At 45.0% G+C, this 15,499-nt stretch overlaps 1 protein-coding gene across 2 annotated transcripts in view; it reads left to right on the forward strand.

Annotated features, from left to right (window-relative positions):
• Positions 1 to 6,801, forward strand: part of CDKL1 (cyclin dependent kinase like 1) — a 132,076-nt gene extending 125,275 nt beyond the window's left edge. For both annotated transcript variants that reach the window (XM_063947558.1, XM_063947559.1), the window contains exons 5-9: positions 972 to 1,062; positions 1,850 to 2,050; positions 2,145 to 2,284; positions 4,116 to 4,271; positions 6,112 to 6,801. In XM_063947558.1, coding sequence (XP_063803628.1) covers positions 972 to 1,062; positions 1,850 to 2,050; positions 2,145 to 2,284; positions 4,116 to 4,271; positions 6,112 to 6,216 — 693 coding nt within the window. In that variant the 3' untranslated portion in view covers positions 6,217 to 6,801. The remainder of the gene's footprint in view (positions 1 to 971; positions 1,063 to 1,849; positions 2,051 to 2,144; positions 2,285 to 4,115; positions 4,272 to 6,111) is intronic.
• Positions 6,802 to 15,499: the final 8,698 nt, after the last annotated feature.

Here is a 15,499-nt window from a genome sequence, read left to right on the forward strand (position 1 = left end):
AGGGGGGGGGGGGGGGGGGGGCAGATGTAACATGTGCAGAGAGAGTTAGATTTGGGTGGGTTATTTTGTTTCTGTGCAGGATAAATACTGGCTGCTTTATTTTTACACTGCAATTTAGATTCCAGTTTGAACACACCCCACCCAAATCTAACTCTGTCTGCACATGTTATATCTGCCCCCCCTGCAGTGCACATGGTTTTGCCCAACTGCTAAAAAAGTTCCTGCTGCGATCAACTCAGAATTAGGCCCTAGAAGTGTGACCACTCCTGATTGGAGGATTATCTCACTAGTGAGAGAGTGGTAGCAGCTTCAGACATCAGTGGAGATTCCTAAGGATTGAGCCAGAGTTCCCAAACTGGATTCCTGTAAACGATTTTATACTGTACATGAACTCTACTCTATGTTACTAGCACTGCACTCCGACATAGACATACGTAAAAGCATGGGAGGGGGTGATTACATATTGTGCAGTGGCTTCTATTAGTGCTATGCAATGGCACATTGTTACCACCAGCAGCCAACCCATAAGGGTGCGCAGGAGAATCCGTTTTCCTGTAAATAGCAGAGACTTGTGTGTATGTCATAAGGTACTAGCTGTCGGGAAGTCCCTGAAAGCACCACTCTCTAAATGCCAGTGAGGTGCGGTGAGGTCAGTGGCTGAGGAGGCACTGGCTAGTATCAGTGGCTGGGGAGGCACTGTCTAGTGTAAGAGCCAGATTTGCACACACAAACATATATGATTTGGTGGTGAGTTGTGACTACCAAAATGATTAGAATAGTACAAAGATGTTATAAGTTATCAGTATCTACTTTGTATTGTTCTAATCCTTTTTATACTCGAAACTATGGAGTGTACCGGAGTCCTGCCTCCCCTGGCCGCACGTCACTGCTACAGTAAATGCAGATTTGTAGAGAGAACGCCGATTATGAGGATCGCACAATGAACTGATCACCTTCTTTCTTCCCGCCAGTGCATTCACCGTGATGTGAAGCCAGAAAACATCCTCATTACCAAGCACTCCGTCATCAAGCTGTGTGATTTTGGATTTGCCAGAATATTAAGTGAGTACTAAACCAAACAGCAGAACAGAACGGTGCGCCCGGGCTAATACTGTATTTACACTTCATGTTTCTTAATCCCCTTCCTCCAGTTCTGTCCCCACATTAGATTGGGACGAAGCGCCATTGTGATCTTGTAGATGCTGTGTAAGGCTGGGGGAGAATGTTAGAGGAATGGTGGGAAGTGGAAATACAGGGGATCCGGTCTGAAGATCGACAGTGTCTAGGTCGACAATGTTTAGGTCGACCACTATAGGTCGACAGTCACTAGGTCGACATGGATGGAAGGTCGACAGGGTTTCTAGGTCGACATGTGCTAGGTCGACAGGTCTAAAGGTCGACATGAGTTTTTCAATTTTTTTTTCTTTTTTTGAATTTTTTCATACTTAATGATCCACGTGGACTATGATTGGAACGGTAAAGTGTGCCGAGCGAAGCGAAGACACCATGCCCGAAGCATGGCGAGCGAAGCGAGCCATGCGAGGGGACGCGGTGCACTAATTTGGGATCCCGGTCACTCTACGAAGAAAACGACACCAAAAACAAAACAAAACCTCATGTCGACCTTTAGACCTGTCAACCTAGCACATGTCGACCTAGAAACCCTGTCGACCTTCCATCCATGTCGACCTAGTGACTGTCGACCTAGACACTGTCGATTTGATGAACCACACCCGAAATACAGTATGCTGGTTATTCTAATAGAAACGTTACCAGGACATTCTATAGTTGGGCATAATCCCTTAACAATCTACATAATCGTCTACATCATTTTGTCTTTGAATAACAGCCGGGCCCTGTGACTACTACACTGATTATGTGGCTACTAGGTGGTACCGCGCCCCAGAACTGCTGGTCGGAGACACACAGTACGGCCCCCCTGTGGATGTCTGGGCCATCGGCTGCGTGTTCGCTGAGCTGTTATCGGGTGTGCCTCTGTGGCCAGGGAAGTCTGATGTGGATCAGTTGCACCTGATACGGAAAAGCTTGGGTGAGTTATAGTACAGTAAGCTTGCGTGAGAATAATATACAGTAAGTGGCTTCGACCAGTTCCATTTGTAATGTGCTTTATCTTTTCACTGCAGGTGATCTTATTCCCCGGCATCAACAGGTCTTCAGCACAAACCAATATTTCAGTGGGGTCAGCATCCCGGATCCTGAAAACACGGAGCCCCTGGAACTGAGGTTTTCATACATCTCCAGTCAGGCTCTGGGACTTATGAAGGTAACAACATCCCAAGTACACATCATTCTGAATGATCACATAGCCAGTTGTGCTGAATGTATGTCATACAGATTTGGGTGTCATTATTTTATATTATAAGAAGTGCAGGAGGCATCACATTACTTTTAAGGAAAAAACAACAGGTAGCTTTATTATTACTTAGATCAGAGGTTCCCAAACTGTGTGCCGTGGCTCCCTGGGGTGCCTCGGGACACTTGCAGGGGTGCCCTGGGTTGGTGGGCCAGGACCAATTCAAATTATTCATGGTCAGTATAATGGGCAAAACCAGAGCTGGTGGCTGCCAGTCATAAAATATGTGGCCAAACAGAAGCAAATCACCACACAACTGACCCTAAGGATGCAATCTACTTAATGTAATATTTATTTCTAAATTTCTCAATAAGAAATTTTTGGCCTAGGGGTGCCGTGAAAAAAATTCTGATATTATAGGGCGCCGTGATTCAAAAAAGTTTGGAAAACACTGACTTAGAGGCATTCTCTGGCCTATCACACCTTCTATAAAGGACAATTAAACACAGACCTATAAATATTCTTATATGCTGCTCAGCCTCGCGCAGGATTTCTTCTGCAAGTGTTTTAAAGAAGAGAATGTAATGGTGTATTATAATGGTGTATTGTTCCCTTCATCTCAGACAGAAAAAGAAGACTGATTAATTAGTCCTAGTGTAGGATTTGTCAGATACTTCCCAATAGTGCAGATATTTGCAAATGAGCCCAAAACACTCTGGCTTAAAGGGCCCACGGCATGTTTGGGGGCAGATCGGCAATAGTTGGATTGAATTATGGTTGGTCCTATTTTGTACCTGTTTTGTTATTTAAAATATTGGGGATTTATGTAATAGTCTAGTACTATAGGAAAAGAAACCCTCACATTTGGGGTGTCTAGGCTCAGAAAGTAGGGGACACATTGTCCCTGATCGTCGAAAAGCTTTGCTGGTTGTTAGTAATATAACTTATTTCTAGTCTGTTAGAAGTGCAGACTTAGTCATACAGAATGGATTATTTCTGCAGTTTCTATTCAGTTGGATGAAAGAACTTTGGGGCAGATGTATTAATCTGGAAAAGGCATAAGGAAGTGATAAACAAGTGATATGTGCAAGGTGATAAAGGCAGCAGCCAATCAGATCCTAACTGTTAATTTACATATTGGAGCTGATTGGCTGGTGCGTGTATCACATTGCACATATCACTGGTTTATCACTTCCTTATGCCTTCTCCAGGTTAATACATGTGCCCCTTTGTTATATAGAGGTGTGATGGACACCGCAGTCTTCCTCTGACTAGTCTGATAGGAGCGTCATATCACTACTCTGTGCTGCTAACACTGACATACCTGGCTACCTGTTACCCTACATGTTCCCCTGTCACACTTATCTACACGTGGACACGAGCAGTTGGCTGAATTGAAATGGTCATTGAGCTTATTTATAGTAACTTCCATGCTCTGGGGGACTCTTAAAACACTTGATTTACTAGTCTCTCTAATGAGGTCATGGACTTCGCCCCCCGTTTCTGGAACTAGTAATTACTTAGTAGAATTAAAAATTGCACCAAAAATACAGATTGCCTGCTGTGTCTTCCCATGAAATAGGGTGTGAAGTGGGCGATAGCAAAGCAACTGCATGTAACCGCTTTTACTTGTGGAGAGTATTTAAGCTTTGTGTGAGTCAGGCATCTGGGGGTGGGGGGGAGATGCCTGTGTCTAAGGGATCTTGGGTGGTGGTGGCACAATCTCTATTATATCTCTGTGATATATTTGTAATCCCTATAATCCATATTAATCAACTCTCCTCCTCTGTCTCCTGCACAGGGCTGCCTCCACATGGACCCTGCTGAGAGGCCGTCATGTCAGCAACTGCTCCAGCACCCTTACTTTGATAGCATTCGAGAAGAGGAGGAAGCCGCAAAGGACTCTGAACGAGTCAGCAGAAAACAGACTAGACTGCACAGAAAATACTTCCCAGGGGTATGTATATTGTGTGGACGCATGGAACCCCTATGGTCCCTTTGAACTGCAAATGTTTGTGAGTAGAACATCCTTTGTTTCATTTGCAGAGATCATGTAACAAGTGGTGGAGAGCCAGCGATGGTATATGTTCAGACTGTCAACATTACAATGTCTGAATATCTACATTGACAGTATGTTGACTTGACATAATGTTGACATTTGATGTCAACATTCTGAATGCCAACACCCTGAACCCATTTTGTACCACACCTGCCACAAACGTAGCATTATGTGTACTTATTAATACATTTTCCACTAGTCAATAAATCTAAACTATTTGCTTCCTACAGGAGAGGTATGAAGGTTAATTCATTGTTATGTGCAACATACTCAGGTAGAATCTAGAAAGGGATTGCCAAAAGAAAGACGAGATGGACAGCAAAATAATTATCCTGTACATGTCAGGTTAAGCCTCTAGGTTGTCTACCCTTGCCTCCTTTTGTCAATTGTAATACACTGCCTCGAGCACTATTCATAAGAATGCAGCCTATTAACTAGGACATCACTATTATGCTTCAGTGATGTCATTGGTCCTTATTAATTTGTTAGGCTGCATTATCTAATATATTAATACTTTCAAACAAATAAATGTTCCCCTCTCAAAAGTGGGTGTGACAACAACCTCAGGTTGTCTACTGCCTAGAAGACCATGGGTCTTCAACCTGTGGCCCTCCAGCTGTTGTGGAACTATACATCCCAGCATGCCCTACTCCGTTTTAGCATGCCTTAATAGCAAAACTGTTGCAGGGCATGCTGGGATGTGCAGTTCCACAGCAGCTGGAGGGCCGCAGGTTGAAGACCCATGGCCTAGACAATTCGGGGCAAAGCACTCTTGAATTGCTGTGTGATCCGGAGATATGAAATATATTTTTTGCATTTAATAAAGATAATAGTGGCGTGTACTGGCATTCTGAGCATCATGGGATTATAAGGGAAGGGGGGCGCACACCTTAATTCTAGTCATACTCATACCTCCCACCTATCCCGATTTCAGCGGGACAGTCCCACTATTCGGACACTGTCCCGTTGTCCCACCTGCGGGTCGGAATGTACCGCGGACGGGGAGTCAGTTGGGAGATCCTGTGATCACCGCTGCTCTGGTCAGCAAAGCAGCCAATGATCACTGACTTAGATGCCGTGCACATGCGCACAGCATCTACACAGTGCTGGGAGTGAGGCGGGGGCTGCCCTGCTGCTCAGGGAGCACTGGGCACGCCCCCAAAATGACGGAAAACGGGGATCGTGTGGTGAGACCCCATCCCGTTTTCGAGCGCAGCCACGCCTCCGGTGCAGCAGATCCCTCCTTGACTGATTCAAAAGTTGGGAGGTATGCATAATGAGAGGTGTTACCATGCTGAGACTTGTAGTTCTGCACAGAAAAAAAAGAGAAAATGTAGGTGCACATGCTAAATACTGAGCACTGCTAATCAGAATAATTCTAATAAACTGCAATAACATAAGAGTAAATTTGAGGATTTTAGCATAATTTTGGCCAAAAATATAAGCCCACCAAGCGCACCCAGATGAGCTGAACTGGTGAGTCCCTAACACTAAGTCTAGGGCATGGGACCCCCTAGGCTAGCACAATTCGACCACCCCAAGGCATCACCCTAGTGAGAGGTTTAAGTGTTAAAAGGTGTTACATTAGTAAGAAATGGCAGCTATCTGTAAATGTGAGTTTCTTAGCATAATTATGGTATTAATTACTTCGGCAAATGCTGGAGCGTGTAACCATAGATCTTGCTGTGACTTTCCTGTATGTCTGCAGCATCTGACTCTGTTCTTTCTTCTGTTACAGCTGCAGCACCTCCCGCAGCTCACCAGCAGTAATATCTTACCAGTACCAGAGAGCAAGAAATATTACAACACAAGAAAATTCAACTATCGTTTCCCCAACATATAATAAGAGAAAGAGACTAGTTAAATATTTATTGTTCCTGGAACAAAGCGGCAGGAATTTGTGAGCAGAAAATGAGATGCGGCACTTATTCCGGTAAACAGCGAGCATGGCCTTTGAAAGTTGTTTATAGGATCCGGCCATTTAAATGCTAATAAACCACACTCTTGCTTTATATGTACTGAAGCAGAGAACATCTGTGTTTGTGTTCCAGAGATGGACAATTTAATTACACTTGCACATTCTCCTGCACAGCAGACAGGTTCCACTAAACCGGCTTTGTGTGTATCCATGATAGAATTCACAGCTATTTTACATTTTATTTTACAGGTCATACATTGCCTCACTTATAAATACATTTACTGGTGAGTACCAGGCCCTATTGCTTTTCAGCCTCAGGAGGTAATATACCAGACCTTGCCCAGCCTGAGCTATTGTACAACACAGAATTTGTTAGCAGTATTCCAGTAGCCTACAAACTGTAGCTGAGCCATTTTTGTGGGCTGAACTGTCCTGATTTCGGTGGAACAGTCCCACATTGTGGGCTCTGTCCCTACTAAGGGGATGTCTAACAGGCAGCCTAGTGCTATCCACTCAATTTACTAGGAACAATTTACATAATCGTGACATGAGGCACAAAGTGCCTTATGCCTCGGTGACAAAATGGATTTCTACTGAATTGATAGGCTGCATTCCCAGGACTATTGGTTCAGCTTTCTAAATGCGTGTATATAGTGCCTGATTCAGAGATGTATGAGTATCAGCCGACTGCTGGGAATTTATTCTCAAAGTAATCAACAGTCAGGGACCATTTGGTTGAGATAACGGGAGTGTCAGGAAATATGGCGTCTCACTTCCTGCAGCCATATTGCACAACCAGTGTTTGGGGGAAGGGGCTGGGGGCAGCTAACACATATAAACATACATGTAATGTTGTATGTAATATACATGCTGGCTGCCTGTGTCCAGGGATCAGCAGCGATGTGAGCCACCACTGTCACAGCGTTCGGCTCCTTTTAAGTCCGCCCCCATACTCCGGTGAAACTAGCCAATAGGAGTCTGAGGGCGGGCTTAGAAGGAGCAGTGAATCCGGGTGCAGCGGTGGCTGCGAAACGCGCAACGATGCTGATCCCCAGGGACAGGGAGCCAGCACAGCTGCTGCATTTACATAATTTAGCACAGCTGCTACATACACATTCGCAGCTGCGATGGCATTATTGCACATCTCTGATTCAGGCCCATAGGCAACAAGTACATTATTAAATGGACAGCAGCTGTTTTCTGCCTGGGGTCATACCATTCAGTAGTATGAAGAGATTTTCCGTTATGCTTAGAATACACAAGTGACTTTAATATATGTAAGACATGCCTTTCCGCTAGATCAGTGGTTCTCAAACTCGGTCCTCAGAACCCCACACGGTTCATGTTTTCCATGCCACCCAGCAGCTGCACTGTGTATCACCAACTGTCACATTTTAAAAATCTACAGGTGCCCTGCAAAACATGGACCATGTGGGGTCCTGAGGACCGAGTTTGAGAACCTGTGCACTAGATCTTTAGAATGGCGGGTGCTTGCTGATATCCCTGTAGTATTCACTAAGATCATCTGTCTATTATAAGAAATTGCCTAGTAGTCATTGATAGTAATTACTCTCCATACACAGTATAGAAGAAGGAATAACTATCCCCTGTCCTAGAGATATGCCCAGAAGACCTCTGTAGCCTTTAGCTTTTATGTGGTGATGGAAATCATAGTGACTTCTAATTTACACTATGGGCTATATGCAATTGAAGTCGGATACATTCCGACATTCATTTGTCAGAATGGATCCAACCTGGGCTATTTAATGTCTTCTCAATTCGACTTTAAAAAATAGTTGAATTGAGATGCAGGAGCTGAGATGGGGGAGAGCAGCGCCGGAGGAGACGAGGGGGGAGGGGAGAGCAGCGGGCAGCGTAGCCGGAGGATGTCACAGCCGCCGCTCACTGCAGCGTCCACCTGGCTCCAGCAAGCGAAGTCCCGCTTGCTGGTGCCGGGTGGACGCTGCTGTGAGCGGCGGCTGTGACATTCTCCGGCCACGCTGCCCGCTGCTCTCCCCCATCTCCTCCTCCGGCGCTGCTCCTTCCCTCTGCCCGCAGCTCTCCCGTCTCCTCCTCATCTCCTCCGGCACTGCTCTCCCCCGTCTGCCCGGGCAAATAATTTGGGGTTATATTGAATAGGTCGGGTACCCCTTCCGACCTAAAAAAGTCGAAAACTGCCGTGTTTTCGACAGACAGCAGCTTTCGACTTCAATTGAATATACCCCTATATCTACGTTCTTGAGGCATGAAATGTGGTCTGTGTATTTTTATACCGGAGCTGCCCCTATAATACACATTTACGTTGGTTATTAACTGTAGGAATTCTGTCTGTTTGAGTAAGATTTCCAGTAGATATAGACTGTACTGACTGTACTGCCAGCATTCTGAGAAGCAGGATTAAGCTGGTGTGATCTGGCCTTTCATTTTTCACTTTGCAACGCTTCCAAAATGTTTCTTATAGGGCATTGGATTAGCCTGAGGCGCTTCTGATTATTCATTAAACTACAGAGATTGCCCACAAACTATAGAGATATGAGGCAAAACAGTCACGCTCCAATACAAAATTGCCTTTATATTCTGTATAGAACTATGATGATGGCCGTCCGCACATTTGGGACAAATGTATCTATTGTATACAAGCTACAAATATATATTTTTTTCACTTGATAAATTTAGAATTACGGGCAGAGTTGTTGTTTATTGCGGTGCTCTTATCTCAATTGTTCATTTATCAGACCAGCTTAAAAAGTGTAAAAACTTTTTAGATGAGAAGAAATCTCACGTTTCACTGAAGGTGAAATCCAGAAAACATGGTGCGCAGATCACATAAGATGTGTCTTTTGAAGACCATTAGCCGAAGTAATAATCACCAGTATGCAACCAAGGCTTCTGCCTAGGGGCAGTGTGCACTGAGGGGCTTGGATCACTCTATCTAAACTCGCTCTTCAAAGCACCATATACCAGTCCATGCTTTAAGGATATCCATGTTTGTGCATAGATAGTTTAATGAAACTGAATGAGGTACTAAATAAGTCATCTGTGCTTAAACATGGATATCCTTAAAACGTCGACTGTTAGGGTGCATTAATGAGTGAGTTTGGGAACTACTGCTCTAGCCCATTTTTGTTAATGTTATAATGACAAACAGGAGGTAAAATAGAGCCCAGACCAGTACTTTGCCTAGTTCCAAACTACTACTCCGTAGGAATCTACTCTGGGTCATTCACAAAGTGCAGGACAAATGTCCCGTATTTATCATATATGTTGTGTGTGCTTCTATTTTCTTTCAACTGTGCAAGGATGAGCGCAGGAATTTCGTACAGGCACTAGTTCCCAGCCCGACAAATAACGGAACAACTTAACAGTAATGTTGGTGGCGTCGGCGGCTGTGTGCGCCTGAACGGAGCAACACTTGAATTGCTTGTTGGGCGCCATCTAGTGGCCGCAGGTGCGCAAAACACTTGAATTCCCCCCATAGAGGTTAGCAGCAGCGTTAGCCTTTTATTATATACGATGTAGTGCAGCGGAGGACCTAGAAACTCACGGCTTCATGGTGGGAATTGCGCACTGATGAAGGTATCACTGATTTACATGACACTAACAGTGGATGTTAAACACAGTGTTTATCAAATGAAGAGACTTGCCCCGTGACATGAAGCAGCACTGATCTCTTGCTGACAGACGTTCTGTGAAAAATGTATGATGAATAAAGCACGATTTGGGTGGGAGAAAATAAATAAGATGTTGAAATTGCGGACAGATGTGGTACACATATAGATAGATGCCAGGACATGCTTAGAGGTGGTGAATACATGTAGACAGCGCTGTGTGTGCAGAGTGATGGAATAAGGGCCATGATCTCAGTGACTAGGGAAAACCCACATGTGTGCTGGTCTATAAAAGAATGGTTTGTCTATAGCAGTGTTACTCAAACCTGGCCCTCATGGAACCCTGACAGTGCATGTTTATCAGGACACCTAGCTGGGGCACAGGTGTGTTAATTGTCCAACATAATAGATCTATAGATGAAACAAATTATTCCTGAGGATAGTTTGAAAACACGCACTGTTAGGGTTTGAGAAGCACTTATCTATAGGCATGCTGCGTAAAGCTGGGTGCACACTAAACCAGTGGTTCCAAAACGCAGTCCTCAAGGCACCCCAATGCTCCAGATTTCAAGGATATCCATGATTGAGTACAGGTGAATTAACTAGTACCTCAGTCATTTTAATTTAAGTATCTGTGCTCAGGGGAGGCAATCATGAGACCACCTGTCGGATCCCGGTGGTCACAATGCCGCAGGCGGAATACCGGCGCTGCAGGCTTTACTCCCTCTGTGAGTGTCCACGACACCCATAGAGGGAGAATATAACCTGTGGCGAGCGCAGTGAGCCCGCAAGGGGCGTTCTAGCGCTAGCCCCACTGCCAGCATACTGGTGGCTGGGATGCCGCTGTCGGTATCTTTACAGCTGACATCCCTGCCACCGGTCAAGCACATGTATTCCATGCTCAGCCAATGACATCCTTAAAACTTGGACCAATGTTGGGGTGCCTTGAGGACCACGTTTGATAACCACTGCACTACAACGGACGTCCCAATTTCACAAAATTCCAGGACATACTGTAAATTAAGATATGCAGAGCGTACACACTATGTAATCTTATGAACGACGGCACAATATAGTGCATTGGAGAATTGCATCCAATGAATGGTTTCTCCTGTATAGCGGGTGCAGTTGTGCCGCTCATCAGCCGGGGTGATGCAATGAACGACAGGTGAAAACGACGGATTGTGTGTGCCGTCTTTAAGATGGTCCTTCCAATCCATATCGGGACGATGATAGATGTTATAGGGTGTAGCAAGTTTAAGGGGGGATTCAGTTAGCCGCAGTAATTTACGGTGGGCTAATTGAAGCAACGGGGCTATCCAATCAGAGCCGGCTGCATTAATGAGGATTTTTTTTTTCAAGCTTGAGCAGACTCCGTGTAACATGGCCCATTTGTGGGTGCTGAGAACGTGTTAACCCATCAGTCCAATGGATCAACGCGCATACCGGGTAATTTACCAGCTGAGATAAAGGGCCTGTAATTGAATAGCCCCAGGTGTTAAAGCCCGAGGCTACCACGCTTTTTCACCCATGGTAATTTACTGCTGATAACTGAATTCCCCCTAAGTATTTGTAAATGACGCCGACTATGCTATGCAGGATAAGTGTGTATATATGTGTGTGTGTTTGTGGGTATATATGTATACACACCCACCTGGTGTCTGGCACAAGGTCCTTTTCCTATTGTATAACATATTTTACACTTAGTGGCTATTTAAATAGAAAAATAATTCTGAACATATATAAAAATAATAATATTTAGATATAATGACCAGGACTTTTATACTCTCCAGTTCGGTTGTGGAATATTTTATTAATTTTTTTTTTGGGGGGGAGATCTGATCATTGCCTTAGTGCAGCTCACACTCCGTGCGACATAAGAGACTGACATGTATAAAACACGGGGGTCACCCAACACCCCACCACACAGAGAGTCCTGGGCAGATAAATGATAATAGATTCAGGGAAGGAAATACAAGAAACTATATCACAACTTGGCACTTACAAAAAATAAAAAAATTAAAAGAAAATGGGCATTTTTTTTTCCTACTAATAAGTGCCAAATGGTGTCCAGGGCTTTTATACAATTCCCCTCTCTATAATATTATGCACATATTAACCCTTTGCTGTCCCCGGGGCTGTTCTTGGCTGTGCCCTCTGGTGCTTTGTAGAATACACTAACTTTAAAACCTTGTACAGAATATTGGCATTACCTGAAGTGTTTTATCATGTGACTGTTGTTTTTGTGTTACCTTGTTGCATTTTTCTTTTGTGTTAACTTTTCAACAGGCCGTGTTGTGTTTTAATAAAACTGAAGACTTTGCACCAAGGTTGTTGTGCGAGTAATGTATATCCACCATAGTAACAGCTAGTATCACACCTGTATTACTGAGGGTACATCTCCGAAATTCACTCACACCATATAAAACTAAATAAAAAAAAAATGAATTGAATTCAGGAGGTCATTCCGAGTTGTTCGCTCGCAAGCGGATTTTAGCAGATTTGCTCACGCTAAGCCGCCGCCTACTGGGAGTGAATCTTAGCATCTTAAAAATGCGAACGATGTATTCGCAATATTGCGATTACACACCTCGTAGCAGTTTCTGAGTAGCTCCAGACTTACTCGGCATCTGCGATCATTTCACTGCTTGTCGTTCCTGGTTTGACGTCACAAACACACCCAGCGTTCGCCCAGACACTCCTCCGTTTCTCCGGCCACTCCTGCGTTTTTTCCGGAAACGGTAGCGTTTTTTCCCACACGCCCATAAAACGGCCTGTTTCCGCCCAGTAACACCCATTTCCTGTCAATCACATTACGATCGCCAGAACGATGAAAAAGCCGTGAGTAAAATTACTAAGTGCATAGCAAATTTACTTGGCGCAGTGCGAACATTGCGCATGCGCATTAAGCGGAAAATCGCTGCGATGCGAAGATTTTTACCGAGCGAACAACTCGGAATGAGGGCCTCAGTTTTATATTTTAAATTGTCTTTTGTAAATTTGCTGTTCCTAATGTTGATTATTAAGTGAAGGGTGAGTTTGTTCATAGGGGGTGATTCAGACCTGATGGCTGGGCTGCTAACTTTGCTGTCCTGCGTTCAGAGATTCACCGTGCAAGTGTGCGATCCCATGTGTACTACAGAAGAAAAAAGGGGGGTGTTGTAGGTGCACTGTCTCTAGCATTACTGATATCATACAGCTTAGCATATAATAAATAGTGGAGTTTAGTTATGAATTGATCAATGCATGAAGCTGCAGCCCCGCGGCAAGGGACTCCACTCTGCTGCAGTACCTAACACTATAGGGGTTCAAACCTAGGGCACGGGACCCCCCAAAAAACCACAGCCAAGCAACCCCAGGGCAGCGCAGGGAATAATTATGTGTAGTGAGAAGGATTAAGGGATAGGTGAGAAAAAAAGGGTGTTATGGGGTGAATTAATATAAGTGAAAAAAAAATGTGTAACATGTATAATAAACAAACGGTGAAAGTGCCAAATTAAATGTAATGCTGCGATGCCCTGTTGTCGCCCAGCCACGGCAGTCCAGGAGGCCCCGTACCCCAGGAGCCACCCCATTTCTGACCTATTGTTCTGAATAATTGGACTTACCTAGAATTGTGCCATATTCACAAGTGCAGTCATGCTAGGTACCCTAGTTAAAATAAATGAGGGTCAGGTGCGGGTGGGTGCAAGTCTAAGAATGAAGGTGTCTCACTCCTTCAGGTGTGTCTATACAAAACACTTTTAGTTTGCTAGGGAGGGGCCTTAGACTGCACACCTATAGCTGCCAGTAATGTGAGGTGCTACCTACTGAGACTTGTAGTTCTACAGAAGAAAAAAGGGGGGTGTTGTAGGTGCACTGTCTCTAGCATTACTGATATCATATAGCTTAGCATATAATAAATAGTGGAGTTTAGTTATGAATTGATCAATGCATGAAGCTGCAGCCCCGCGGCAAGGGACTCCACTCTGCTGCAGTACCTAACACTATAGGGGTTCAAACCTAGGGCACGGGACCCCCCAAAAAACCACAGCCAAGCAACCCCAGGGCATCGCAGGGAATAATAGGGAATAGTTTATTATACATGTTACACATTTTTTTCACTTATATTAATTCACCCCATAACACCCTTTTTTTCTCACCTATCCCTTAATCCTTCTCACTACACATAATTATTCCCTGCGATGCCCTGGGGTTGCTTGGCTGTGGTTTTTTGGGGGTCCCGTACCCTAGGTTTGAACCCCTATAGTGTTAGGTACTGCAGCAGAGTGGAGTCCCTTGCCGCGGGGCTGCAGCTTCATGCATTGATCAATTCATAACTAAACTCCACTATTTATTATATGCTAAGCTATATGATATCAGTAATGCTAGAGACAGTGCACCTACAACACCCCCCTTTTTTCTTCTGTAGAACTACAAGTCTCAGTAGGTAGCACCTCACATTACTGGCAGCTATAGGTGTGCAGTCTAAGGCCCCTCCCTAGCGATCCCATGTGTACGCCAAGCTATAAATATCCACTGTGTGTAGTCTCCACGCAGCCCAGAACTTACTCCTACAGTGCGATCACATCAGGCTGATCGGGACCAGAGCTGACGTCAGACACCCTCCCTGAAAACGCTTGGGCACACCTGCGTTTTTCCGGACACTCCCAGTAAACGCTCAGTTACCACCCACAAATGGCCTCCTCCTGTCAATCACCTTGCGAACGCCCGTGCGATCGGATTTGTCGCACTATCCTTTCGCTGACAGCCGATGCCCGTTGTTGTTGTCCGACGTGTGGGCGCATTGCGGTGCATGCGCAGTTATGACCTGATCGCCCGCTGTGCGAAAACACACAGCAGCGATCGGGAATGAATCACCCCCATAGTCTGTAAATGGCTGTAAAATGGTCAGGATCTGTTTGCAGACTACTCTCTGTGACTCTGGATTGTAATCCCGCCCTATCACTGCTCTGTAACAGGAGTGAGAATATATTGTCAGTTAGGGGTTGATTGTTAGTTGGGCACAAGAGGCAGAGAGTGCGGTTTTCCCAGATTCCGGCACACTGCATGCAACTGCAGACAGAAGCACATAGACGGAGATGGCTAGTGTGTACGGATTGATCCGTTTATGATGGACAGCACTAGTCGTGCAATCAGCGGTAACTGGGAGGTGGCAATGCAGTGGCACAGAACTGATCAGTAGCCGTCAGTACTCGTTCACATGGGACTTCTGCGTTAGCCGGATCCTTTGCACGCACCACGAGCCTGGAGTAAGTCCCGAAACGAACAATGACAGTTGTGGGCCTAAGAACAGTGGCCGGGATAAGCTTCCACGTGCCGTTAAGTGTACACAGGTGGATTCTGCCATTACACAGGTGGATTCTGCAGGCAGCAGCAGTAAGACCGAAAAGCAGCCATGGATGCATCCGAATCAGTCCCATAATGTCTTAAGACGGCCATAGGCTGAACAATTTATTGGATGGACGAGGGGAAGAGCGAGCACCTGATAATCGCAGTGCCTCCGTACACTACATGATGCAAAGAGATCTCCATTCACAGCGTGGAATTGGCTGAATGACGGTTAGGAAGATTGGACGGGTTTGATAACCAGACAAAAC

Source organism: Pseudophryne corroboree, chromosome 12 (assembly GCF_028390025.1).
Source record: "Pseudophryne corroboree isolate aPseCor3 chromosome 12, aPseCor3.hap2, whole genome shotgun sequence".
In the NCBI taxonomy this organism is placed as follows: Eukaryota; Metazoa; Chordata; class Amphibia; order Anura; family Myobatrachidae; genus Pseudophryne; species Pseudophryne corroboree.